General features: G+C 46.0%; 1 protein-coding gene across 2 annotated transcripts in view; it reads left to right on the forward strand.

The window, feature by feature from the left end:
- The window catches only part of MAML1 (mastermind like transcriptional coactivator 1), a 51,615-nt gene extending 25,210 nt beyond the window's left edge, over nt 1–26,405 (forward strand). Inside the window, exons 2-6 of one of the 2 annotated variants that reach the window (XR_001160534.2) lie at nt 14,572–15,987; nt 18,151–18,390; nt 20,228–20,324; nt 23,048–24,792; nt 25,199–26,405. Coding sequence is in view for 1 of the 2 variants with exons in the window: in XM_012789937.3 (XP_012645391.2) it covers nt 14,572–15,987; nt 18,151–18,390; nt 20,228–20,324; nt 23,048–24,027 (2,733 nt within the window). In the remaining variant the exon portion in view is untranslated. Of the gene's footprint in view, nt 1–14,571; nt 15,988–18,150; nt 18,391–20,227; nt 20,325–23,047 lie in introns of both variants that reach the window. The other variant, XM_012789937.3, reaches the window with a different exon arrangement.
- Nucleotides 26,406–27,723: the final 1,318 nt, after the last annotated feature.

The raw sequence follows: 27,723 nt of genomic DNA on the forward strand, positions 1-27,723 counted from the left end.
ACCTGTAATCCTAGCACTCTGGCAGGCCAAGGCAGGCGGATTGCTTGAGGTCAGGAGTTCGAAACCAGCCTGAGCAAGAGCGAGACCCCGTCTCTACTATAAATAGAAAGAAATTAATTGGCCAACTAATATATATAGAAAAAATTAGCTGGGCATGGTGGCACATGCCTGTAGTCCCAGTTACTCGGGAGGCTGAGGCAGTAGGATTGCTTGAGCCCAGGAGATTGAGGTTGCTGTGAGCTGGGCTGACGCCACGGCACTCACTCTAGCCTGGGCAACAAAGCAAGACTCTGTCTCAAAGAAAAAACAAAACAAGTAATTATGTGCTGTTCTTTAAGTGAGCCCAAGTCTATTACTCCAAAATAACCCTCCTTTGATCCTCTCTGTCCACCAATCAGTCTCTCCCCTCCCCCACACTTTTTTTTTTTTTTTTGAGAGACAGGGTCTGTCTCTTTTGGTCAGGCTGATGTGCAGTGGTGTGACCATAGTTCACTGTAGCCTCAAACTCCTGGGTTCAAACCATCCTCCTACCTCAACCTCCCAAAGTGCTGGGATTACAGGCCTGAGCCACCATGCCCAGGCTCCCACTTTTTAAAAAATAACAACTTTATTGAGATATATAATTCACTTGGCATACAGTTCACTCATTTAAAGTGTACACTTCAGTGATCTTTAGTGTGTTTACAAGAGTTGTGCAACCGTTTTATTTTATTTTATTTTATTTTTGAGACAGAGTCTCGCTTTGTTACCCAGGCTAAAGTGAATGCAACAGTCTTAGAATATTTGTATCACCCAATCAGTCCTCCCCACTGCCCTCCAGTGCTAGACAACCACTAATGTACTTTTGTCTCTTTATCTTCCTTTTAAAACAACTTGGGAAAGAACTGTACATACTGTTTCTATTCATATTTACCTCCCAGTTATTTCTCAAGTTAAGGATTTTTACTCTGTCACCTTTCTGAAACTGCTCAGGACAGCAGCATCAGTCACCCCTTTACTGTCAGACCAAAAGGACACGTTCAGCATTGACCTTTCCGTTCCTTTCTGATGTATTTAACCTGTCTCTCTCCTTTGTGCTCTGTCTCCCTGTGGGCTCTGTAACTGCCCCTTGGCTGGCTTCTCACTCTTTCTGAGGAATTGGATTCACTTACAGTTTCAGCTGCATGCCCTGAGGATGACTGTCTTTCCACAGAACTCATAGTTAGTGTCATTCACTGCCCCTTGGATATTACCTGGATGTCATTTCTTCATGGCTAAAACAGAACTCAATTCTTCCTGCTAAGGAAAACCTTGTTTTTCCTTTGTTCTCTTTCTTACCATGCACCCAAATTGGATAGAAACACCTTTCTCCTTCAAATTCCCATACCTGCTGAATTTTCTTCCACCCTTATTTTAAATATCTTGCTTCTCCTTGCTCATACCCACAGTCAGGTCCTCCTCCTCTTTCATGGACTATTTCAACAGTTTCCTACTTAGTCACTCTGGCTGTAGCCTCCCTGAAATTCATTCACTGCACAGTAATTATAGATAGCCTATAAATATGCAAATCTGACCTCACCTGCTAAGGTCCTGTTAAAATGACTACACTGCCTGCAAGTATTTATGCCTGCGCCCAAGTCTGAATCCTATCAAGCCTCTGACTGCTAGTTTACAGGAAGTACAGGGGATAGAAGAACTTGTGAAGAACACTTTGGGTATTCATCAGCCGGCTATGGAAGTGGGAAATTCTATAGCACAGGTGACTAAGGTTCTTAAACAAGTAAATAGGAAAGGGGAAAAAAGGGAGAGAGCACTGTTACATATTGAAAGAGTCTTAAGGGCATGCCAACCAAATATAGTGTATTTGATCCTGATTTGAATAAACCAACTGTAAAAACAATTTGATTTTTTTGGACAGTCAATAATGATGGGGTTATTTTTTAAAGAGCGTTTATATTTTAGAGATATGTATTTAAGGAGAAATGATACAATTCCCAGGTTAACCCAGGGTGTGGGTTTTGTATAAATGAGACAAGATTGGCCATGTGGGCCGGGCATGGTGGCTCACACCTGTAATCCTAGCACTCTGGGAGGCTGAGGCGGCGGATTACTCGAGGTCCGCAGTTCAAAACCATCCTGAGCAAGAGCGAGACCCCGTCTCTACTATAAATAGAAAGAAATTAATTGGTCAACTAATATATATAGAAAAAATTAGCCGGGCATGGTGGTGCATGCCTGTAGTCCCAGTTACTTGGGAGGCTGCGGCAGCAGGATTGCTTGAGCCCAGGAGTTTGAGGTTGCTGTGAGCTAGGCTGAAGCCATGGCACTCACTCTAGCCTGGGCAACAATGCAAGACTCTGTCTCAAAAAAAAAAAAAGGTTGGCCATGTGTTTCAGTTGGGCTGTGGTCCATTATACCATTCTACTTTTGGTGTATGTTTGAAATCTTCCATATAATAAAGGGGTTATTTTGTTTTTCTTTAAAAGATATTATTGAGGCTAGGCACAATAGCTCATACTTGTAATCTCAGTGCTTGAGGGGCCAAGGCAGGAGGATCACTTGAGACCAGGAGTTTGAGACTAATTTGGACAACATAGTGATACCCTGTCTCTACAATCAAAATTAAAAATCAGGCCGGGCATGGTGGCTCACACCTGTAATCCTAGTACTCTGGAAGGCTGAGGCGGGCGGATTGCTTGAGGTCAGGAGTTCCAAACCAGCCTGAGCAAGAGTGAGACCCCATCTCTACTAAAAATAGAAAGAAAGTAATTGGCCAACTAAAAATATATAGAAAAAATTAGCCGGGCATGGTGTTGCATGCCTGTAGTCCCAGCTACTCAGGAGGCTGAGGCAGCAGGATTGCTTGAGCCCAGGAGTTTGAGGTTGCTGTGAGCTAGGCTGACGCCACGGCACTCACTCTAGCCTGGGCAACAAAGCAAGACTCTGTCTCAAAAAAAAAAAAAAAAAATCAGCTGTGTGTGGTGTTGCACATCTGTAGTCCCAGCTACACAGGAGACTAAGACAGGAGGATTGCTTGAGCCTAGGAGTTGGAGGCTGCAGTGAGCTATGATCATGCCAGTGCTCTCCAGCCTGGGCAACAGAGCAAGACCCCACCTCAAAAATAAAAAAAAATATAATAATAAAAAGATATTGATGAGACAGGGAAATTTTGAACACTGATGGGATATGGGATGATACAGAATTATTTTTAGGCTGGTCATAATGGCTCATACCTGTAATTAGCACTTTGAGAGACTGAGACAGAAGGATCACTTGAGGCCAGGAGTTTGATACCAGCCTGGGCAACATAGCAAGACCGTTTCTATAAAAAATTTAAAAGTAATTATTTTAAAAACGTTTTATTGGCCGGGCGCGGTGGCTCACGCCTGTAATCCTAGCTCTCTGGGAGGCCGAGGCGGGCAGATCGCTCGAGGTCAGGAGTTCGAAACCAGCCTGAGCAAGAGCGAGACCTCGTCTCTACTATAAATAGAAAGAAATTAATTGGCCAAGTAACATATATAGAAAAAATTAGCCGGGCATGGTGGCGCATGCCTGTAGTCCCAGCTACTAGGGAGGCTGAGGCAGGAGGATCGCTTGAGCCCAGGAGTTTCAGGTTGCTGTGAGCTAGGCTGACGCCATGGCACTCACTCTAGACTGGGCAACAAAGTGAGACTCTGTCTCAAAAAACAAACAAACAAACAAACAAAAAAAACACAAACGTTTTATTGTGGTAAAATTTACATAATGTAAAATTTACCATCTTAACTATATTTAAATGTACAGTACAATGACATTAAGTGCATTCACATTGTTTTGCAACCACCACCACCACCATCCATCTCCAGAACTCTTTTCATCTTGCAAAACTAAAACTATATCCTCAGGAGTTCGAAACCAACCTGAGCAAGAGCAAGACCCCGTCTCTACTATAAGTAGAAAGAAATTAATTGGCCAACTAATATATATAGAAAAAATTAGCTGGGCATGGTGGCGCGTGCCTGTAGTCCCAGCTACTTGGGAGGCTGCGGCAGCAGGATTGCTTGAGCCCAGGAGTCTGAGGTTGCTGTGAGCTAGGCTGATGCCAAGCACTCACTCTAGCCTGGGCTACAAAGTGAGACTCTGTCTCAAAATAAATAAATAAATAAATAAAACTATATCCATTAAACAATAACTGTCCATTCCCCCATCCCCTGGCAATCACCATCTACTTTCTATCAATTTGATTACTCTAGGTACCGCATTTAAGTGGACTCAGTATACTCTTTGTCCTTTTATCACCAGCTTATTTTACTTGATGTCAATGTCCTAAAGGTTCATCCATGTTATACAGATGTGTCAGAATTTCCTTTCTTTTAAAGGCTGAATAACATTCTATTGTATGTATATGCCACATTTTGTTTATCTGTTCAGCTCTAAATGGGTACGTGGATTTCTTCCACTTTTTGACTATTGTGAATAATGCTGTGAACACAGGTGTACAAATATCTCTGAGTCCTTCCTATCAATTCTTTTGACTATGTACTCAGAAGTAGAATTACTGGATCATATATGGTAATTCTGTTTTTTGTTTTGTGAGGAACGGCCACACTGTTTTCCACAGCAGCTACATCACTTTACATTCTTGCTAATAGTGCACCAAAGTTCCAGTTTCTCAACATCCTTGATAGTGCTTATTTTCTGGTTTGGATTTTTGTTTGTTTGTTTTTTATCATAGCCAACCCTAATGAGAATGAGGTAGTTAATAAAGAATTATTAATGTTTTAGGTATAATGATGCTATTATGATGATATATACACACATATTTTTAAGAGTTCTTACTTTTTGGAGATATACACTGAGAAGTATTTGTGGATTAATGATACAATGCCTAAGGATTTGTTTTTTAAATAATCCAGTTGGCAGAGGGAGGGAGGTAGAAATGAAACAAAATTGGCTAAATACTGATATTGTCCAAGTTGGGTGATGGTTATATGGGGGGGTTCATCATACTGTTCTCTCTAATTTTGTGTATTTTGAAATTTTCCCATAAGTGATATTTTGGGGCCATCCTGATCCATTCCCAGCATCTCTCTTTTAAAACTCCCTGTTGTGCCCTTTACTCATCAGCAGCGTTAAACTACTCCTGATTCTTTTCTGTGTGCCACTTCTGTCCACTCCCATTCTCTGCTCGTTTGTGTGCTTGCCTTTGCCTCTAAGCCTGGAATGCTCTCCCTCTGCTGGATCACTTCTCCGCTCCTTTAATCCCTAACTCTGGTGCCCCCTTTTCCAGAAAGTCTTCCCTGCCTTCCTCACGCTGTCCCACCCTCCCTTCTCCTTCCCACATAATACTCTGGCCTGCCTCCATCTCCATAGCTTCCCCATCACATCCAGGGGAGGGATAGATCTTTATGTCTTATTAATCTTTTTATCCCCTTGTGCCTATTGCTCTGCCTAGAATATAGTAAAGAAAAAAAAAGAAAAAAACCTAGTGAATTTTCAATGATGAGTTGTACTGTATCATTATTCTATGCACAGCCTGTATTGAGCAATGTCTGGTACATAGTAGGCCTTGGTGAATGAGTCCTGCATGAACCCCCAAGTGTCTCCCTGTACAGGGTCATAATTAATATTAGAAGTATAGCATTATAGGCCGGGCGCGGTGGCTCACGCCTGTAATCCTAGCACTCTGGGAGGCCGAGGCAGGCGGATTGCTCGAAGTCAGGAGTTCAAGACCAGCCTGAGCAAGAGCGAGACCCCGTCTCTACTATAAATAGAAATATATTAATTGGCCAACTAATATATATATAGAAAAAATTAGCTGGGCATGGTGGCACATATCTGTAGTCCCAGCAATTTGGGAGGCTTAGGCAGGAGGATTGCTTGAGCCCAGGAGTTTGAGGTTGCTGTGAGCTAGGCTGACACCATGGCACTCACTCTAGCCTGGGCAACAAAGTGAGACTCTGTCTCAAAAAAAAAAAAAGTATAGCATTATAGACCCAGGCAACTTCATTTTATAGGCCAAGAAAGCAGATTCTAAATGGATTATGTCTTAAAGTCACACAGCCAGTTGGCAGTGGCCTGCTTTGTACTTCATGTTCACCAAGAAACCTTCTGAGCCTCATTTGGTTCCCAAATTAGTTTTTCTATAGTGAGAACACACTGCCTGCCTGCCTGCCAAGCACAAGAATCAATCTATTTAACAATTTTGTTTCTCAATGAATTCTAATTTTCCGTTTTATTATATAATCCTGCAGAAAGAGATTATATTGTGTTAAATACTTACATAGCCTTGCTTTCTTAAATAGCTTTTTAAAAAAAGCTTTGTTTTGTTTTTTGTTTTGTTTTGTTTTTTGAGACAAAGTCTCAGTCTGTCACTCAGGCTATGGTTTAGTAGCGTTATCATAGCTCACTACAATCTCAAACTCCTGGGCTCAAGCAATCCTCCCACCTCAGTCTTCCAAAGTGTTGGGATTATGAACATTAGCCAACATGTCTGGCCTATTTAAAAGCTTTCTGTCAAAAAAGAGGTGGTGGTCCTGTGCTAAGATGACATAGAACATGTAGGATAGGAGTGTGAGGAAACTTACAATACGTTAAACTCACAACAAGGCAGATTGGTAAGAGGAAGAGATTAACTTGCTGTGTGCTTGGGGAGAATCACAGAGTGATTACCCAATATCCCAGTGGGAGCCAGAAGTTGAAGTACCCTCATTTTAGAGGAGAGGGGAGATGAGGAATATAAGTAATTCTGTTGAGTGGCAGTAAGTGGTTACTAGCAAGGGTGAAAAGATAACTTGGGAGAATAAATGAATGGGGTAGGGGGAATAGATTGACTTATAAATGATTCTCTTTGGAAGTTAAATTAACCTGAGAGATAGGTATTATATTACAAATGATTTGGACCAGGTCTGGTTGCATTCTTGATCTTTTCTGCAACATATTGAGATAAAAAGGAGGGGAAGGGAAGTCAGTTCTTTTTGATGGGTCTGATTTTTTTTTTTGTGAAGAAAGAGGGAAGCCCCCTTCCCATATCTGTTGATTTTTTTTTTTTTTTTTTTGAGACAGAGTCTCACACTTGTTGCTCTGGCTAGAGTGCCGTGGTGTCAGCCTAGCTCACAGCAACCTCAAGCTCCTAGGCTCAAGCAATCCTCCTGCCTCAGCCTCCTAAGTAGCTGGCACTATAGGCATGCACCACCATGCCTGGCTAATTTTTTCTATATATTTTTAGTTGGCCAATTAATTTCTTTCTATTTTTAATAGAGATGGGGTCTCACTCTTGCTCAGGTTGATCTTGAACTCCTTAGCTCAAACGATCCTCTCACCTTGGCCTCCCAGAGGGCTAGGATTACAGGTGTGAGCCACCACACTGGGCCCTGTTTGTTGATCTTTAAGGGCCTTTAGTTTAAAACACTCTTTATATCAAGGAGTCATATTTTGGAGTGAAATTTTGTGAGCTCCTTCAAATTATATTCTCACATTATACCTGTCTCAAATGCCTGGTTTTGGTATCATGCTATTATTTTGTAACATACAACCACTGGGGGAAGCTGGGTGAAGGGTACACACAACCTCTCTGCACTACCTTGCACTTTCCTGCGAATCTATAATTATTTCAGAATAAAAGGATTTTTTAGTAAGGTGATGGTATAAATGTTTAGGCACCAAACTATAAAGTTTTGTGGAAAAGAAATTGTTCTGGAACTTACCATCTTCTGTATGTCCTTGACAAGTAGATTCAGTGACAAGAGTGGAGCTTACAGAGATCTGTAGTACTGACCATGCTGGGTCGTTTGCATTCTAAATCAATGACTATTCCAAACTATTAAGACAAATAATGTCTTCAACATGGTAGTTTTTAGTAGCAGGTAGATGGTTCTGTTGATTTTTTTTTTTTTAAGTATTTCACAAAGAATTGTCTGTGGGCATGGTGTGTGGGATTTCATCGTAGCGTAGCCTGTTTTTCTGGTAATGACACCTGGCTAGGGCTCTTCATGCTTTGCCTAGGGAGGGTGCTCTTTGTTTCACACTTTGAAACTCTGACTCACTCCCTTCGGCTGCTGGTGATTCATACACACGCTGCTCCTTCAGCATCACTCCTGGAAATGGGACTAATTTGGGCCCAGTTCTCATTCTGATGCGGGTGACTGGGCTATGGGTATTGGCAGCAGACCCAACATTCACAAGAGATCCTTCCCAAGACATCTGAATGTTCAAATCTCAGGAAACCTCTCGTAATTTTCTGAATTTCGTTGGCTGTAAACAAGAACAGTGATACGTATCCTCCAGGGTTGTTCCGAACGTTAAGTTTTGAAAGTTAAGTGAAATCTTGAATTAACTGAGAATTATAAGTTAATAATAATAATGGGAAGAAATCATAAGAAGTAAGCTGGGTGTGGTGGTGGTGCTTGTAGTCCCAGCTACTCAGGAGGCTGAGGCAGGAGGATTGCTTGAGCCCAGGAGTTTGAAGTTACAGTGAGCTGTGATGACGCCACTGCAGCATAGCCCAGGTGACAGAGTGAGACCCTATCTCAAAATAAATAAATAAATGAATAAAAATAAGAAGAAATTACTGGAAATGAGTGTTTGGTGAGGCACACTAGGTAACTAATGACTTATCCCTATAGTACTTCAAATTTGTGCCTTTTCAAAGTAACAGGTTGCTACTTGACATGGCTTTCCTGTCCTCAAATTATTAAAACCTTGAACATTGCATGAAAATGGATCTACTTTACCTGAAGAGAGGGTCTTTTCCAACAAAAGTCAGGGTTTCTGAGGGTCCTCTGAGTATATATGCAGGGTACTGGAAAAGTTCATGGGAAAAAGAAAACAGCATGGTATTTTTTTTTTTTTTCTTTTTTTTGAGACAGAGTCTCACTCTGTTGCCCCAGCTAGAGTGAGTGTCGTGGCGTCAGCCTAGCTCACAGCAACCTCAAACTCCTGGGCTCAAGCAATCCTCCTGCCTCAGCCTCCCGAGTAGCTGGGACTACAGGCATATGCCACCAGGTCCGGCTAATTTTTTCTATATATATATTAGTTGGCCAATTAATTTCTTTCTATTTATAGTAGAGACGGGGTCTCGCTCTTGCTCAGGCTGGTTTCGAACTCCTGACCTCGAGCAGTCCACCCACCTTGGCCTCCCAGAGTGCTAGGATTACAGGCATGAGCCACTGCCTGGCCAAACAGCATGGTATTAAGTTGAAATTTGCCAGTATTTAGTAATTGTTACCTTAGAAACTTCCAGTGTTATAGGTTTGAACTTCTGCTAAGTACCAGTAAACAGCACCATGGAGTGCAGCCTGGGCATGGTTGGGGAGATGGTGGGCAGTTAATCCCATGCCAAAGCCTGAGAGAGGAAGGAGCCAAGCTCAGGGTTGTGAAGACCTGAGGGCAACCAGCAGCCATTGAAGGGCTTTAAGGAAAAGAATGACCCAATCAGATTTGTCCTTCAGCACCATCCTTGTGACCATGGCATGGAATCTCGACAGGAGGCTTCCTATAATACTTTGTTAACACATAGCTGCCGGGTGAGTTGTGTTTAACTTACACTAGTTTTGAGCCCAGGGCCTTGTGAAGCATATGTAACTACAGTTGGTTTGTGAAAATCTTACTTGGTGTTCTTATTGTTACAATTAATATTGACAGTTTAGTTGCATGTAACTCATGCACACACAACAATAAAAAATCAAATTTTCATTAAATTAGAAAGGATCATTTTGTTTTTGAAGTTTTTATTCTGTTGTTATAATCAAACACGTGGCCTCAAGGAAAAAAATTTTTTTTTCTGGTATGGTAGTCAATGTGTTAATTCAAGTGAGGTCAGGCATGGTGGCTCATGCCTGTAATCCCAGTGTTTTGGGAGGCTCAGGTGGGAGGATCATTTGAGGCCAAGAATTGAAGACCATCTTGGGCAACATAGTAAGACCTCATTTCTGAAAGAAAAGAAAAACAAGAAAAATTAGCTGGGACTGTTTCTTTTTTTTTTGAGACAGTGTCTCACTCTGTTGCCCCAGCTAGAGTGAGTGCCGTGGCATCAGGCTAGCTCACAGCAACCTCAAACTCCTGAGCTCAAGCAATCCTCCTGCCTCAGCCTCCCGAGTAGCTGGGACTACAGGCATGTGCTGCCAGGTCCAGCTAATTTTTTCTATATATATATTAGTTGGCCAATTAATTTCTTTCTATTTATAGTGGAGACGGGGTCTCGCTCTTGCTCAGGCTGGTTTCGAACTCCTGACCTCGAGCAGTGGTACACAACTTTAGTCACAGCTACTCAGGAGGCTGAGGTGGGAGGATCACTTGAGCCTGAGCCCAGGAGTCCTAGGCTGCAGTAAGCTCTGATCACACCACTGCACTGCAGCCTAGGTGACAGAGTGAGACTCGTCTCTAAAAAATTAAATTAAATTAAATGATTCAAGTGACAGAAATTGGTGTTGGTGGATGGAGAGAAGTGGGTGGGTTCAAGAAATGCTGGACTCTGTAGGACTTGGATACTGATTGGATGTGGGGAGTGAAGGAGGGGTAGCTGTCTGGTTTCTGCTTTATGTGGCTGGGTGGCTAGTAGAGTCATTCTCTGAGATAGGAACAGGGGAAAAGAAGATAGGACTAGGGAGAAGCTGGCATGAACTTTGGACAGATTTCATCTGAAATATCTGTATCTACTCAAGCAGAGGCGTGCTAGGTAAGTCTTTGGACAGGCATGAGTCAGGAGCTCTGCAGAGGTGGGTGGGTTAGATACAGAAACACTCGCTGAGTGCCAGGCACTGTCCGAAGTGCTGGGTTCTCTGCTCTTCATCCTAATTGGGGAGCTGGGCTCATTCAACTTAGTCTCTTCTATGGGGAAACCAACAAGGAAGTCTGTGGGCACGAGTAGGTGATGGTGAGTGACTGAGGGGATCAGCCACCTGAGTTGTGCGATGCGTCGCCATCCAGGAAGGGTCAGAGGGGAAAGCAGCTTTCTGGGCAAAGGAGCACAGGAATGAGCAGGTGCTCTAAGGGGCCGTGTGGCCAGCATGGAATACAGTGTGGAGAGTGGTGAAAGGAGCTTGGACTGGGTGGGAATCAATATTTGGTCCCGGGGGCAGCTGGGTTTATTCTGAGCTGTTCACTCGTAGGAGTTTGAAGACATGGGAATGGGTGGAAAATCTCAGGGAGAGAGCATAGAGTGAAAAGGGGAGAAGACTTCGATATTTAATCGAAGGGCAAGAGTACAGGAGACTTCTCAAAGGAAACTGAGAAGAAACAACCAGAAAAGTAAAAGAGAAAGCAAGAGAATGTTTTAGAGAAATGTGAGGAAAGAGAGCGTTAAAGATGGAAGAAATTAATTAAGTGCCAGATGGTGGAGGGAGAGGGAGAGTGGGAAAGGAAGGACTGAACACGTGACCTGCATGTGATAGCATGAAGAACATTGCTGACCTTCAGAGAATGTAGCCCTCCTCAGCATCTCTCTCCTTCCCAGATTGGTGAGCGAGGTGACCCACATTGCAGTAGACCAAGGCGCTGGCTTGCAGGGGTGGTGAGATGTGGTACCTGGCTAATAAGGAGGGTGACAGAAGAAGCAAAGAAGAATGGGAAGGAGAAGCAAGTTTCCCAGTGAGGAAGGGCAGGAAGCAGCGGTAGCTGCCCCAGTTTACTACCTGTGCATAAGAAGCACTGATGAGAGAGTCACACCTGTCTCCGACAGCCACATCTGCTAACTCAGAGTGGAAGAGTGTAGGTGCTGTCATTCTTAGGTGAGTTTGACCACAGAGCACCCTGGGATTGCAGTGGTGGGTGGTTGAAGAAAGAGGAAGTGGAGACTGGGCGAAGGACCCTCCTGTCAGGCTAGTGCGTTCCACAAGGTGTGACTAGCTCCAGTTTGATTCAGAGCAGTGTCAACATCCTGGAGCCTTTCCCAGAGCAGAAGATGGGGGTGGCACCTGGAGGCGGAGGCCTCCCAGGAGGGAGCAGGCACTGGCCAGTGGGAGTCAGGCTACAGTGTCCTTGGTGGAAGGCGAACTCAGTGAGCACACACCGTTCTCCAGCAGACCGCGAACATCTGATTGCACTCTCTCCCAGGACTAGGTCTCCTGGAGCCCCGTGCACGGAGAGCATTCTGTATCTGCAGCAGGAGCCTCTGGGCTTAGTGCCCAGAAGTACCAGATAGGATGAGAACAGGCTCGTGTGTTTATTATTTTTATTTTTTCATGTATTTATTTATGGCAGCCAGTCTTATATTGCTTTATAGCATCTTGTGTGTTTGTTTTTACATAACTTTTAATCTATTCAGACTGTTTTCCCACCTCTATTGGAGCTTAGGCTCAAAGGCTTACTCAGTTTTGCCTTCCTCTGCAGTGCCCTGCACATATCAGGCACTCTGCAAATGCTCAAGGCTAAACAATCTTTCCAGGACCACCATATTCCACAACCCCCATTCCTGCCTATGTCATTCTAGTTAAATTTTGTGAGGAGTTGAGAAAACGGCTCAGTGTTTCCTTTGGCTAAAAGCAATTGGTATTGCAAAATTGAGTTCTTACTCTGGAACTTGTCTGCAGCTGTTTGCATGTGGATAATGAAAGAGTGAGTGGTAGCTTTTATAATTGTTAGGGCAGAGGATTCTGTTTCTAATCTGGGATGACCAGCTGACTCATCAAGTACCTTGACCCCTTAGGTTCCATCTTTCCCCTTAGGAAAATGGAAAACTGAGCTCCCAGGTTTGCAGACAGCCCAGACCTGGCACTGTGGAGCAAAAGGAAATAATAGAAAAAACAAAAATCCAAGAAATGTTAGCTTATTTTTATTTTTTCTGACCTTAAATAGGTATGATTTTACCTTCCCCAAAGGAAAACTTTTCAAACAATGGCTTTTATAAAGGGTTCATTTTAGGAGTATTGTTCAAGTCCCCTTTCCCTCTAGGTGGCAGTAGGAAGCAAAATAATCTACATGAAAGTAAAGTCCTGTTTTGAATTGGGGCCTAGGATTGAGATACCTACCTCTGCCCTACAGTTACATTTGTCAGGCATTCCTAAGGTTTTTTTCAAACCAACTTAGACACCCATATATGGATTTAAAGAAATACTGACTCAGCTAGGATTTGTGGAGCACTGGTCAGTCAGCTTTAACAGTTAAGGGGGAAAAACAAATGGGAGCATTGGAATTGGGACTTTGAGGTTGAGAAAATGGTCCTCTTTGGTGTCCAGTGGGTAGTTTGCTGCTGAGAGCTGGTGCCCACGGAGTCGCCTTGGGCAGGACGCCCAGGCTAGAGCACCTCTGCACTCTGCTGCTAGGTTGGGCGTGGTGGTCGGGATGGCCCTTCTCTGCAACAGGAGTAACAGCACAGAGTGCTGACTCCTCAGAAATCTCTTAAAGATAATAATTAAAGCTGTTATTTGGGACATTTTTAAATAACACACTAGAGATGTTTAGTGTTAGGAGGGAGGATGATATTGGGGATGGGGAATGAAATGCAAGAATGTAATACAGGTAAAACATAGGAAAGGAACAGTACATGTTTATAGGGCCGAGCAAAGGCACCTCTTTTGGGCAGTGGAGGAGTCAAATCCTGACAACTGAACACGAGGCTGGGGAAATAGCAGAAAGATACCATCTCTCTCCTCCCCCTCCTACCTCTGTCGTGTTCTCATCATGAAATATCTGCCCCAGAACTCTGAGGGTACTCATTAATATACTGTTCTTGTTCTGTAGTCACGCCCCTTGTCCTAGAAGACTGGGAGCCCATGAGAGCAGGAACCACCTTATTCCTCTTTACGTGCCCCACAGCACTTGTCTCTGGCACAAGGTGGACTCTTAATAAGGTTAGCCGAAGGCATCTAGTTGGGGAGAAAATGGAAAGCAGAGAATCATGGTGCCAGACTAAACATTGTGTTCACATGCACGGTTTTGGTAAGAAGTGGCCAGGTCTACAAGGGTGGTGGTTGGGAGCAGGGGAGTGGATTGATGGGGAGGAAAGTGGGACAAGAGCTGAGGGGCAGTCGCCTGCATGACATGTGAGGGAGCAGCCCAGCCTGGAGAGAAGAGCTGGGCCCGAGAAGGGCGTGAACACCAGCCTGTGTGGCTATATGGATGCATGGTGCTATGGTCAGCCCCCACCAAGACCTGAGGGAGAAACCTTACTCGTCAGGGCTCCTTCAGTTGACAGCAACAGAAATTCAAGTTAAACTGGCTTAACACAGGAAGGAATTTATTAATTGACATAAGTAGAAAGTCTAGGGGGTAGCCGGTCTCAGGTACACCTAGATCCAGGGCTCAATGACATACTCAAAAATGTATGTGTATCCTTTGGCCCTTTTTCATTGGTTCCATCCCCAGGCAAACCCTCAGACGAGGTGACTGTGGGCAGCATCAGGCTTATATCCTGCAGAAAGAGAGGACTGCAGAGGTCCAGGGACTGACACCTCAGTTCCCCAGGGCTGACCTAGACATCAGTTCTGCCCAGTGCAGAGCTGGTGAGAGGCAGCGTTGTCGGGTACAGAGGTGTCTTCCCAGAAGAGGGGGTGAGCCTTGAGCTGGCAGCCCCCAGGAGCACTGCAGGGCACAGGCCCCCGGCTTTCGTCACTGCTACAGGCAGGGAGGCCTCACGCGTGGGGTGTACCTACATGTCTCTTTTTCATTGTTCTTCAGCATCTTCCTGATACGGTGAAGAGGAATCTTGACAGCGCTGCCTCCCCTCAGAATGGCGATCAACAGAATGGCTATGGAGAACTCTTCCCTGGGCATAAGAAGACCCGCCGGGAGGCCCCTCTGGCAGGAGCCATCACTTCCAATGGACTGCCTCCAGCCTCCCCGTGTGGGCAGCCTGGCAAGCCTCCTGGAGGAGAGGCCTTGCAGTCCAGCGGGAAGCACTCTCTGGGGCTGGACTCTGTCAACAAAACATGTCTGGCTGACTCAAACCTCCACTCGAATGGTGGGAATAACCCAAGTGAGTCATTTGCTCTGAGCCTGAGTAAAGAACTGAAGCAGGAACCTGTCGATGACCTGCCTTGCATGATTGCTGGGGCTGGAGGCTCCATATCGCAAAGCAACCTCATGCCTGACCTCAACCTGAACGAGCAGGAGTGGAAGGAGCTCATCGAGGAGCTGAACAGGTCAGTGCCTGATGAAGACATGAAGGACCTATTTAATGAGGACTTTGAGGAGAAGAAGGACCCAGAGTCTTCTGGTTCTGCCACACAAACCCCCTTGGCACAGGACATTAATATTAAGACGGAATTCTCTCCAGCAGCCTTTGAGCAAGAACAGTTAGGCTCTCCACAAGTGAGGGCTGGGTCTGCAGGACAGACCTTTATGGGGCCTCCATCTGCCCCTGTGAACACAGATTCTCCCAGCCTGGGAGGCTCTCAGACCCTGTTCCACACCTCTGGTCAGCCTGGGGCAGACAATACCAGTCCAAACCTGATGCCGGCATCAGCCCAAGCCCAGAATACACAAAGAGCCCTCGCGAGTGTAGTGTTGCCTACCCAGAGTCCAGGAGGGGCCTCGGAGCTGTCTTCCGCCCACCAGCTCCAGCAGATCGCTGCCAAGCAGAAGCGTGAGCAAATGCTCCAGAACCCACAGCAGGCTGCCCCAGCACCAGCCCCCAGCCAGATGTCCACATGGCAGCAGACGGGGCCCTCCCATAGTCCCTTAGATGTCCCTTACCCCATGGAGAACCCTGCCAGCCCTCCTGGCTATAAGCAAGACTTCACTAACTCCAAATTGCTCATGATGTCTAGTGTGAACAAGAGTTCCCCTCGGCCTGGAGGACCCTACCTCCAGCCCAGCCATGTGAACCTGCTGAGTCACCAGCCACCAAGTAGCTTGAATCAGAACTCTGTGAATAACCCAGGGTCAGTGCTGGACTATGGCAATACAAAACCCCTTTCTCATTACAAAGCAGACTGTGGGCAAGGCAGCCCCGGGTCTGGCCCGAGCAAGCCAGCCCTGGCGGCTTATCTTCCCCAGCAGCTGTCCCATCTGAGCAGTGAGCAAAGCCCCTTGTTTCTGATGAAACCAAAGCCAGGAAGTATGCCCTTCCGATCACTAGTTCCGCCTGGCCAGGTAAGTATGTGGCTTCCTTTTCTGTCACTGCTGCAGATACTTTAGTGAGGTTACTCGCTAAGTTGGATGTAAATTGTCCAAAGTAGTCATGGGAACAGAGAGAGGAGGAGCAGCTGCTGTCCTGTGACTCCTCTGGGAGTGAAAATTTATAAAATAAACCCGGGTTGATTCTTAAGAAACAAAAATAGAGTAAAATTCCCTAGTGTAATTGGATTTTAAATGCATAAACATCTGAAAAATCACCTGCATTTAGTTCCAGTGTCTCTTTCATTCCATAGGATTTAAATTAAGTCATTTGTAGCTGTACTTTTACAGGTAAAGATCACATTCAGTGTGCTTCTTAGAGGTTTTGGTTTTTTGCCACCTTTCAGATCTCTATGTTCAAAATCCCTTAGTTTTTTGTATGCTTATTACATTTTAGGTTTGTGCTGCTTCCCAGCACATCTAAACCCTGTAGTTATTTAGTCATGATGCTCAAGCTGAGCAGAATCACATGGCTCTGCAGGGGAGAAATAGCCCTGTGGGCTGCCTCCCATTTCTCACTACTGTATGTAGGCCTGCAGTGGATACCTTTGTGTATGTATCTTTTGTATTTGTAGTAAACTCTAAAATTTTAAAAATCAAAAATTTTACAGTCCAATGATGGTAGTATCTTGAGGAAATCGACACACTCCTATATTGGTGAGCATATAGAACTGGGCACACTGCTTTTGGGAAGTAATTGGCATTATGTGTTCTTCATAAGCCACAAAAATGTCCATAAATATTGACATATTCTACCCCCTGCAAGTTGGTCTAAAGAAATAATCCAGAGCAAAAAAGTTATATATGAGATATTCATTGCATGATTATTTCTAATAGCCAAAACCTGGAAGCAGTTTAAGCATCTCCCAATAGGAGAATCCATGTATAAATATTGATACTTCCACTTATTTCAGCCATTAAAATGTTACACAGCCATGAAACACAACCTTAGCAAAGGCAAAGCACCGCAGTGATAAATGTTGTTTGAGTAGTGCTTTGCGCTGTACTCTCAGTAGTCCTTAAGCTTCTGGTGACTGGAATAAAATCACACCACAGAATCTAAGATTAGAATCTTGAGAAGATTAAATATACAAACGAATATGAACTGGAAAGAAACTGAAAAATTTGAACTTGTTTAAATAATAATTGCTTTTTGCCTTCTTCCTGTGCTTGGTTTTCCTGTTTTCTTTTATTTATTTATTTTTTTTTTTTGAGACAGAGTCTCACTTTGTTGTCCAGGCTAGAGTGCCGTGGCGTCAGCCTAGCTCACAGCAACCTCAAACTCCTGGGTTCAAGCAATCCTGCTGTCTCAGCCTCCCGAGTAGCTGGGACTACAGGCATGCGCCACTATGCCCGGCTAATTTTTTTTTATATATATATCAGTTGGCCAATTAATTTCTTTCTGTTTATAGTAGAGACGGGGTCTCGCTCTTGCTCAGGCTGGTTTTGAACTCCTGACCTTGAGCAATCCGCCCGCCTCGGCCTCCCAAGAGCTAGGATTACAGGCGTGAGCCACAGCGCCCGGCCTCCGTTTTCTTTTAAATGTAAGTTATGATGTTGAATAATATTGTGGTAGCCTTGGCTATGACTCTTCACTTCAGTTCTCATTGATACTCTGTATTTTTTGAGCTTGGGTATCTGACAAAAGCTAAGCAGTCTCTTCCCGGTGAAATGCTTGTACACAAGCGGACAGACGTCCATTTTCAGGCAGTTCATGAACAGCCCCAAACCCAAAGTTCACACACATGGAATGGTGTGTCTCTGTCAACTAAAGCCCTCTTCAGAGTGTTCTTCTGTGGGTCCCCTCCTCATTCAGACATTCTGATAAGCCTCAGTTGCTTACTGGAACTGTCTTGTGCAAGTATGAGAGCTTAAATATTTTTAATGTAAAATCACATTTTTGCCGCTGATGAATCATAGTTGAGCAAGGCTAACGTGTGGAGTGGTTGTTCATTGCTAAATGCCTGCGTGCTCAGGTGTTACTGCTCTGGCTGCGCCCTAACCCTGTGAGATGGTGGTGGTTGGGGTCAGCAGAGGCTTGGCTTCAAGAGAGTGAGCCTTGAATGAGGCTTTCACTGGGTGGGGCATATCTGGTCTGATCAGAGCGTAGAGACTTCACTGGCTCCCCTGTGTTGACAGGAGCAGAACCCTTCCAGTGTCCCTGTACCAGCCCCGGCCGCCAGTGTTGGGACCCAGCCGCCTGCTGTGTCCGTGGCCAGCTCTCACAACAGCCCCCCCTATCTCAGCAGCCAGCAGCAGGCGGCTGTGATGAAGCAGCATCAGATGCTTTTGGACCAGCAGAAACAGAGGGAGCAGCAGCAAAAGCATTTGCAGCAACAGCAGTTCCTTCAAAGGCAACAGCACCTTCTGGCAGAACAGGTAAAAAGAAAACCGTCCCACTCCCTACCTTCACCTGCTTCCTGCGTCACTGTTTTAGTCACAAGCTCCACTCGTGCATATAGATTTGCACTGATTTTGTAGGCCTGGTGTTAGAGTACTTTGCTCTTTAAAAACTCCTTTCCAGGAGTGTGCATGTCTCAGACAGAGGTGGCCTATGTCATTAGCTGCTGTGTGTTACTTAGTGGGGTTTTATGAAGGTAGAATGTGTTCACATAAGGGGCATTTTCCCATGTTGCTAGTTGGCAGCTTCCAAACCACTGAGCTCACTTGTCCATCCATCTGCTGTGGGTCCCAGCTTTGCTGTGAGTACAGTTTGTCATAAGCCAGAGCATGAAGAGTGAAGATGTCCTTGAGGTTCTAGGATCAGGACACATAGTTCACTCAGTCACCAAGTGTAGTGTGCAGGCACAAAGGGTAACAAGTGTGAGTTCACAGGATTTTAAATTGCACCTTAAGACACAAGAACTAGCTCCAGAGAGTAAAGTTGATTCAGGATGATCACTGCCTTAGTTTTGCCATTTAGAAAAATAACAGCTTTATTGGGATATAATTCACATAACATTTTAAGCAAACAATTCAGTGGTTTTTAGTGTGTTTGCAGAGTTGTACAGCCATCACCAGAGTCCATTGTCTAATCTTTACATCACCCACAAACAAACCCCATACCTGTGAGCAGCCATTCTCCCACCCTCTAGCCTCCCCAGCCCTAGGCAACAGCTAGCCTACCTTCTGTCTCTACAGACTTGCCTGTTCGGGACATTTCGTATGACTGTTTTCAAGATACAGCCATGTGCTGCATATCAGTACTTCATTCGTCTTTGTAGCTGAATAGGATTCCATTGTATGGATATGCTATATTTTATTCATTCATCTATTGAGGAACATTTGGGTTGTTTCTACTTTTTGGTTGTTATGAATAATGCTGCTGTGAGAATTCACATACAAGTTTTCATGTGAACATGTTTTCATTTATCTTGGATATATACCTAGGGGTGCAGTTGCTGGGTCACGTGGTAATTCTTTTTTTTATTTTTTTGTTTTTTGAAACAGAGTTTCACTCTGTTTCCCAGGCTAGAGTGCCGTGGCATCAGCCTAGCTCACAGCAACCTCAAACTCCTAGGCTCACGAGATCCTACTGCTTCAGCCTCCTGAGTAGCTGGGACTACAGGCATGTGCCACCATGCCCGGCTAATTTTTTTCTATATATTTTTAGCTGGCCAATTAATTTCTTTCTATTTTTTTTTTTTTTTTTTTTTTAGTAGAGACAGGATCTCGTTCTTGCTCAGGCTGGTTTCGAACTCCTGACCTTGAGCGATCCTCCCACCTCGGCCTCCCAGAGTGCTAGGATTACAGGCGTGAGCCACCGCGCCCGGCCATGATGTGGTAATTCTTACGTTTAACCTTTGGAGGGACTGCCAGAGTGTTCTCTGTAGTGGCTGTACCATTTTACATTCCCACCAGCAGTGTATGAGGGTGCTGGTCTCTCCACATTCTCACCAGTGCTTGTTAACAGCTGAGTTTTGATTCTAGCCATCCTGGTAGGTGTGAAGTGGGATCTCATCATGGCTTTGTTTTCATTTGCCTTATCTGCCCTCCATTATTTCAAACTGATAGGCCTACCTTTTTTCTTATTCATTGTTCCTTAGATCTGTTTCATACTATTTATTAAAACCCCCAAAGTAAAATCATTAGCACTATTTCCACAGGAGCCCATTTGAGAGTGACACACTGGGACAATTTACTTTTCTCTGGCCTAACTCTGTTTGGTTTTGTTTTATGTGGGCTTCGCTATTTTGTTGTTCTTGGCGTTTTCTAGGAGAAGCAGCAGTTTCAGCGCCATTTGACCCGCCCACCACCCCAGTACCAAGACCCAACACAGAGCACCTTTCCGCAGCAGGTTGGACAGTTCCCAGGTAAGGGGTGTCTGAGGAGATGGCGGGCTGCCCATGGAGCATCGCAGCTTGTATTGGTCACTGTGCAGTGCTGGTTGAGCCCTGCTCTCGGCCTGGCTTTACCCGAGGGGTGATGCCTTTACTTTATCATCTCAACTTCAGTCTGCCTACGGAGCCTGGCTTTCTAGTTATCCTGCCTAAGGAGAAGAGGGCATAGAGGTAGACCACTGAAAATGCTTCTGCTGGATCTCTAGCCATACAGGAAGTGGCTTCTGTAATTCTTAAGAAAGTTCTTTGCTTTTGCCTTTATGTGTTTTCAAAAAATGACCCTCTCCTATTTTCCAGATAAAGAAAGACTTTATGCGGTTCTGTGGCCTTTTGCTTCTTTTGTCTCCTCCTGCCAACTCACTTTGGTGTCACAGATGGCAGCGTCAGCAGTGGACAGTTGGCCAGAAAAGGGCAGGAAGTACACTGTGGTCTCAGCTGTCACTTCTGAGATGTGCCAGAGGAACTTGCTTAGACTGGCCCTCTAGAAATGTGTAGAAGTTTCACAGGGTAGATACAGTAAGATCTGGCCTGCACCTGCCTTCCTGCCCCTGTTGGAGTGTCTCAGAAACCTCTCTTCTTCACTTCGTATTCGCCATAAAGTGTCCCAGAGAGACTGGCCACAGCCATGTGTCCTGGAGGAGGGTAGAGGGGGCTACATGTGTGTGCTAACTGGGAACGTGGAGTTGAAGTCTTCAAGCATCTCAGAAGCCTGGTCTTGGCCATTCTCCTGCCTTCAGTCCCCTCTAATGTGTGGGCTGTCAATGGGAGGGAGATAGACTCTTTTCTTCAACCCAATTTTTATTTAGGTGCTAGTGGACAGAGAAAGAGGAAAAACAAAGTACTAAGTTAGGACCAATCCCTGAATAATCCCTCTTTATCTGGAAAATAGGACAAGGTCATTTATTGAAGACACATAAAGGCAGAAGCAAAGAACTTTCTTAAGAGTTATAGAGGCCACTTCTGTATGGCCCAGGGAGACTCCTACCCACAAAAACCTGTCTCAGTTAACAGGTTTTGCCATGTGTCCATTGTTTATACCAGAAACCCTGGGTAGCAGGTTCTCTGAGCACAGGCCCTCTCTCTGTTCCCTGCTGTTTCCCCAGCAGGTGCTCAGAAATGATGTGGCGATCTCATGCCAGCCTCCTTCCTCTCTTGACCATCTTGCCATTTTGGGATAACTCTCAGAAATGTCCCCACACGTCTGGGTCCTCCATCCCGCCTTGCCACACTGTGCCACCCCCTCATCCAGTCAGATCAGAACTGCCTCTCCTAGCAGGGTCTGAGCTACAGTCCCAGTCCGTCAGTGTGGGCTTCACAACCCTGCTCCTCACATGCTGTACACAGCTCTTCCCTGTCTGGCCCAGACTAGCTTTTCGACAGAGTCTCGCTCTGTTGTGTGGGCTAGAGTAGGCAGCCTCAGCCTAGCTCACAGCAACCTCAAACTCCTGGGCTCAAGCGATCCTCCTGGCTCAGCCTCCCGAGTAGCTGGGACTACAGGCATGCGCCACCATGCCTGGCTAATTTTTTCTATATATTTTTAGTTAGCCAATTAATTTCTTTCTATTTTTAGTAGAGACGGAGTCTTACTCTTGCTCAGGCTGTTTTCGAACTCCTGACCACGAGCGATCCACCTGCCTAGGCCTCCCAGAGTGCTAGGATTACAGACGTGAGCCACCGCACCTGGTGTAGCCTTTCCATTTTATCTCTGAACAGCTGGCCCCTGTCTCCACACCACAGCCATGGCCAGCCTCTTAAAGTTCTCTACGCGGACAGCCTTTCGTGATTCTGCCTTTGCACATTCTTTGTCTGCCTAGAATATACTTTTTATCTAAACTGTTAAATTGCTAAAATTCTGTGCTTTTTAAACCCAGTATATCTGTTACCATCTCTCTGAAGTCCTCACCACATCTTTCCCAGACACTGAGGCTTCAGGCCCCTGTGTTCCCACACCCTGCTGTCCAGGCTATGACTGTACCATGTGTGACTTTGCCTCTTCAGGGCAGATCTTGGGTTAGATACATCTTGAAGTCCCCAGGGCCTAGCTTAGGGCCCCCATAGGGCAGAAATTTTATGTGTGTTTGAAAATTGAATGAACCAGTCCACTGGCTTTCCCTCCACTGTGCCTTTCTGAACCCTGTCATTGTTCTAGACCTGGCCTCCATTCCACCCTGGGGGAGATTTTCTATCCCTCTATCCCCTAGAGCTCTCTTCCTGACAGTGTGCCACTAGTGGACTACGAGATGTCTAGGGTTACAATTTTGCATGTAGGATAGGCTGTAACTAGGGTCTCAGAGGTATCTCCACAGTGGAGGTCAAGAAATACCAGCTTGGCGGGGTGTGGTGGCTTATCCCTGTAATTCTAGCACTTTGGGAGGCCAAGATGGGAGGATCACTTGAGGCCTAGAATTTGAGGCCAGCCTGAGCAACATAGCAAGATCTCATCTCTACAAATAAAATCTTAATATTAGCCGGACATGGTGGCATACACCTGTAGTCCCAGCTACTCTGGAAGCTGAGGCAGGAGGATTACTCAAGCCCAGGAGTTTGAGGTTACTGTGAATATGATCGGTCCAGTACACTTCAGCGTGGGCAACAGAGCAAGACCCTGTCTCTAAAAGAGAAAAATATATAAATATAATAACAACAACAAAAAAAGAAATGCCAGCTTGACTGACAAAATCTTCTCTGTCTTCTAGGGTCCTCTGCTGCTCTGCCTGGCATGAACAACTCGGGTCCGCCCAACCCCAGCTGTCCTCGAGTGTTCCCTCAGGCTGGGAACTTGATGCCAATGGGCCCTGGACACACATCGGTTCCCTCTCTCCCCTCAAACTCTGGCCAGCAGGAGCGGGCTGTGGCTCAGTTTGCCGGCGCCCAGAGCGTGCCTCAGAGCAGCCTCTACGGCATGTCCTCTGGCATGACCCAGATCGCTGCCCAGCCCCCCCCACAGGCTACCAACGGACATGCCCACGTTCCACGGCAGACCAGCGTGGGCCAGAACACCTCAGTGTCAGCTCCCTATGGGCAGAACTCTCTAGGAAGCTCTGGCCTCTCCCAGCAGCACAATAAGGGGACCCTCAACTCTGGTTTAACTAAGCCACAGGTCCCAAGGGTTTCAGCAGCCATTGGAGGCCAGAACTCTGCATGGCAGCATCAGGGAATGCCGGCCCTGAGTGGCCAGCCCCCGGGGAGCAGCAGCGTGAGCCCCTTCACTGCAGCCTCCGGTTTCCACATACAGCAGGCCCACCTGAAAATGCCCAGCCCCCAGTTCTCCCAGGCGATGCCCGGCAGGCCCACAGCCCCCATGAGCTCAGCAGCTGCGGCCGGGCCCTTGCTGCCCCCGGTGAGCGCGCAGCAGAGGACCCGTGGCCCTGCCCCGGCACCTCCCCAGGTGGCCACACAGCAGGGCTTGCCTGGCCTGAGCCCAGCGGGGCCTGAGTTGGGGGCCTTCGGCCAGGGCCCAGCCTCACAGATGGGTGGCCGGGTGGGGCTCCATTGTGCCCAGGCCTACCCCGTGCGGACCTCGGGCCAGGAACTGCCCTTCGCCTACAGCGGGCAGCCAGGCAGCAGCGGGCTGTCCAGTGCGGCTGGGCACAGCGACCTGATTGACTCCCTGCTGAAGAACAGGACTTCAGAGGAGTGGATGAATGATTTGGATGACCTTTTAGGGTCTCAGTAGTGGAGGGATTTGTGGTGGTTTTAGTATTCATACATCCTATATTTTTGTTCTCAGATTCAAGAAAGAGCAACTACTTTGGACCAAAAGCCTATGGCCCGGGGACTGGACAGGTAGAGCCCAAGCCCTGGCTGAGGCCTGGCCTGGTCAGGGTCCATGGGCGTGTGGCTCTCCAGCCAGCAGTTGTGGTCTGCTGGGCTGGCCCCAGCCCAGCTGCTGGCATCATTATCTGGTATCGGGACAGCAGGATAGAATTCTAAAGGTGGTTTTGTATCCAAATGACCAAAAAAACGACAGTAACAACAGTAAAACACAGTGTCGGGCTTATAAAAACTTGTGCTGTCATGTTGACTTTATCCAAGATTTCTCCACTTTCCCCAGTGTTGGGGACAAGTTTTTGTTGAAACTTTATATAGCAGAATTTTTTGCAATTTGTAGCATAGAAAAGATTTTTAAAAAAATTTTAGAAGGTTTTTAAACAGATTAGGATAGGTGGTGGTGTAAGTCAATCAAGTAGCATTGGAGACCTAGGGTTTCCTTTTAATTAAGAGCCTTTTTTGTTTCTGCTCTTTGTCAGCTCTCAAGGGAGAAGGAGGCCATTGGAAAATCATTTCCATAAGTGCAGGCTGTGACTGCATATGCCAAGAAGGAACAGGATGCCGTGGGATGGCAGACCTGGTGACACAGATAGGGTCTTCCTAGCACCTCCTCTTCCTTCCCAGGCCCCCAGGAATCCCTTCCTGCCGTGTCCTGGCAGAAGGAGCCCAGGTAAACGCTGCAGGTAGAGAGTTGGGGTTCCTGTGTCCTCTGTCATACCACCCCACCTTCTGAGGTTCCTCTGAACACGCAGTTGAATGTGGTGAGAGCATGGCGACTATGTGGGTGTCACAGGTGTCTTTCCTTTACCTGTCCTCAGTTCCCATGGTCTTTCTCTCTGCCTCCTCTTCCTCTCTTCCAGCCAAAGTGGAAAGCAATGACTTACTCATTGGGGGGGAAAGAAAGAGTCACTAGAATCTCTGGGGGAACTTAGCATTGCCAGGTTTTGGGGAAGGAGACTGCAGGCTGGCCCACAGGAAGGAGCTCCACTTTTCTTACAGACCTCGCCACTCCCATGTTGGATGACTTGCACTTTTTAAAGAGATTGCTTTATAACACTAACACATCCTTCCTAAAGGTTCAGGCGGACTCGGCTGAACAGAGTCCACAAGATACCATGTGGTATGTGGGCTGTTGGTGAGAAGGGAAGATGCAGAGGGCCCTTCCCCACAACGGAAGCACAGTGGTGAGCGCAGGGCGAGCGCTTCCCACAGAATGGTGGAGAGAAGGAGTACGCCGAAGAGTGGCTTCTTTGCAGAGTGGCACTGAGAAACCACAGCCTTGTTTTCAATTTCATGCAGTCTCAAAATGGATCATTCAAGGAGCACCACACATAAAGAATTGAGCCAAGGAAAGCACTCACGTGACCAGCCTAAGTCGCTTTGAGGGGCTGTGAGGGTTGTACATGCATTGGTAATTATTTTGCACCAGCAGTGCCTTTCTCCCTGAGGTTACTTAGACCCTCAGATCTTCTCTAATAGCCATTTGCCACCCTTGGTGGCGTATGGGCCATTTCCCCTTAAAACACCCTCCCTGCCTTCCCCAAATGCTTAGTTTAGCTCTGAAAGAAGGAAACAAATCATAAAGCCAGTGAAGATTCCACCCTCTGAGTGAGTTCCCCAATCTGAAGGGGAAGGGGGTAACTTCAGCGGGTTTTCTGCCAAAAATAGGGCTGACAGCTGGTTATGGATCCTTTTCCTCTCCTTTCTCCCTCCGGCTGCTGCCTGCTCCTGCCTCTGTCCCCAGGGTGTTCGCGGCCCTGCACTCTGCCTTAGTCCTGGGCCGGCCACACAGCCTGGGGCTCCTCACTTGCTGCAATGTCATAGCAATAAAATGTGATTCTTGGGGTCCCCCCAGGAGCTGCCCATGGCTTTATTTATAAATCTGGTTTGGGGAGTTGGGAGGAGATGACCCTGCTTCTGTGCACAGCCCCGTCTTCCAGGAGCCACGACTCAGAAGAAAGGGCGCTCGGGCTTTTATTACACACATTTGCTTTGTGTAAATAAATGTTTACAATTTTATATTAAAGACAGAATAAGCGTTAGAGCTTCCAACTGTATATTTTTTACTTTTATAGATTTTTAAACTATGATCTTATATATGTGTTTTGGGGGAGCTATGATAAGTTTTATGGCAAACGGTATTGTTAACTTTTTATTGTCATCAAAAGTACATAGAAATCCTATTAATTCCCTTATTCTTTTACTACCCTTAACTCTGTATACACCAAAAAAAATTTTTTTTCTTTGTTTTATCATAAAAATAATAAAAGTATTTTGCTAGTATGGAAATTGCCTGTGTATTTGGCTTCACCTGGGGTCTGCTGGCAGGGAGAGTTGGGGGGTTAATTTTCTTTTGTGCCTTAGCTGCTTATTGTGCATTGTTGGGGGGGACAGGGGTTGGTTTGATTGGCACCTCAGGTTAACTTCTGTTATATGATGGTAGATATTAAATACAGCTAATGTCACCAGAGAAATCGGTCTCCCTCCTGTGTTTGGGGCTCACCCATGTCTTTGTGTCTAATTTGAGAAAAGTTGAACTAGATAACTCAGTGGTATCTTAGGTCCTTAGTGGTTCTGATGTTTTATTTAAAGCCCTTAGGTTTACCCTCAAAGCATTTTTTTCTCCAGGTCCTATTTCGTTTCTCTTCAGAGTGGGGTTTTGTTTTTCCCTTTTCTGTTGTAAGAATGGCATGTCCATCCTCCTTCCTGTCAGTGTCTCCCTTTGAAGAGGAACCAGGTGGTAGAGCCTGGACTTCAGGGGTGAGGGCCCCTCTCACCAAGCTCCCTGCTCTGGTGCCCTGCGAGCTGGAAGCAGGTCGGCCCAGGGAAGCCAGAGCACCTTAAAAGGGGGGAGGAGTGAGGAAACACGTCCCATGATAGAATTAAAATAATAAGCTAATAAAAGGGGAGAATCTGTGACAAATATGAAATAATGTGCACAGCCTTGCCATGCAAGGTGCAGTAAAGGAAAAACTCCCTGTGAAGTCTTGACATGGCATCTGCGGTTGTGGGGGAATGTGGCGTGTTCTGCGTGTCAGGGCCAGCGATGAGTGATGAGTCCTGCTGGGGTGGGCAGCAGTGTGGTAAGCAGGCTGCTAGACAATTTCTGAGGGAAGAAAGTTTGCAAAAGTTATCATCAAGCCCCTTAAAGTGTTAACGCCATATAGCACTCTGGGCAGCCGAGGCGGGCGGATTGCTCGAGGTCGGGAGTTCGAAACCAGCCTGAGCAAGAGCGAGACCCGTCTCTACTACAAATAGAAAGAAATTAATTGGCCAACTAATATATAGAGAAAAAATTAGCTGGGCATGGTGGCGCATGCCTGTAGTCCCAGCTACACAGGAGACTAAGGCAGGAGGATCGCTTGAGCCCAGGAGTTTGAGGTTGCTGTGAGCTAGGCTGACGCCACAGCACTCACTCTAGCCTGGGCAACAGAGTGAGACTCTGTCTCAAAAAAAAAAAAAAGTGTTAACGCCATGGCTGACCCTACAATTTGGATTCTGAGAAGCCGTCCTTGAAAATAATTCTGGATACAGAAAAAGGTTAGAACACAGTGATGTTCATAGTAGTACTGTTCATACTACAGAAAAAAAGATAATCTAA

This window comes from Microcebus murinus, chromosome 17, assembly GCF_040939455.1.
Source record: "Microcebus murinus isolate Inina chromosome 17, M.murinus_Inina_mat1.0, whole genome shotgun sequence".
In the NCBI taxonomy this organism is placed as follows: domain Eukaryota; kingdom Metazoa; phylum Chordata; class Mammalia; order Primates; family Cheirogaleidae; genus Microcebus; species Microcebus murinus.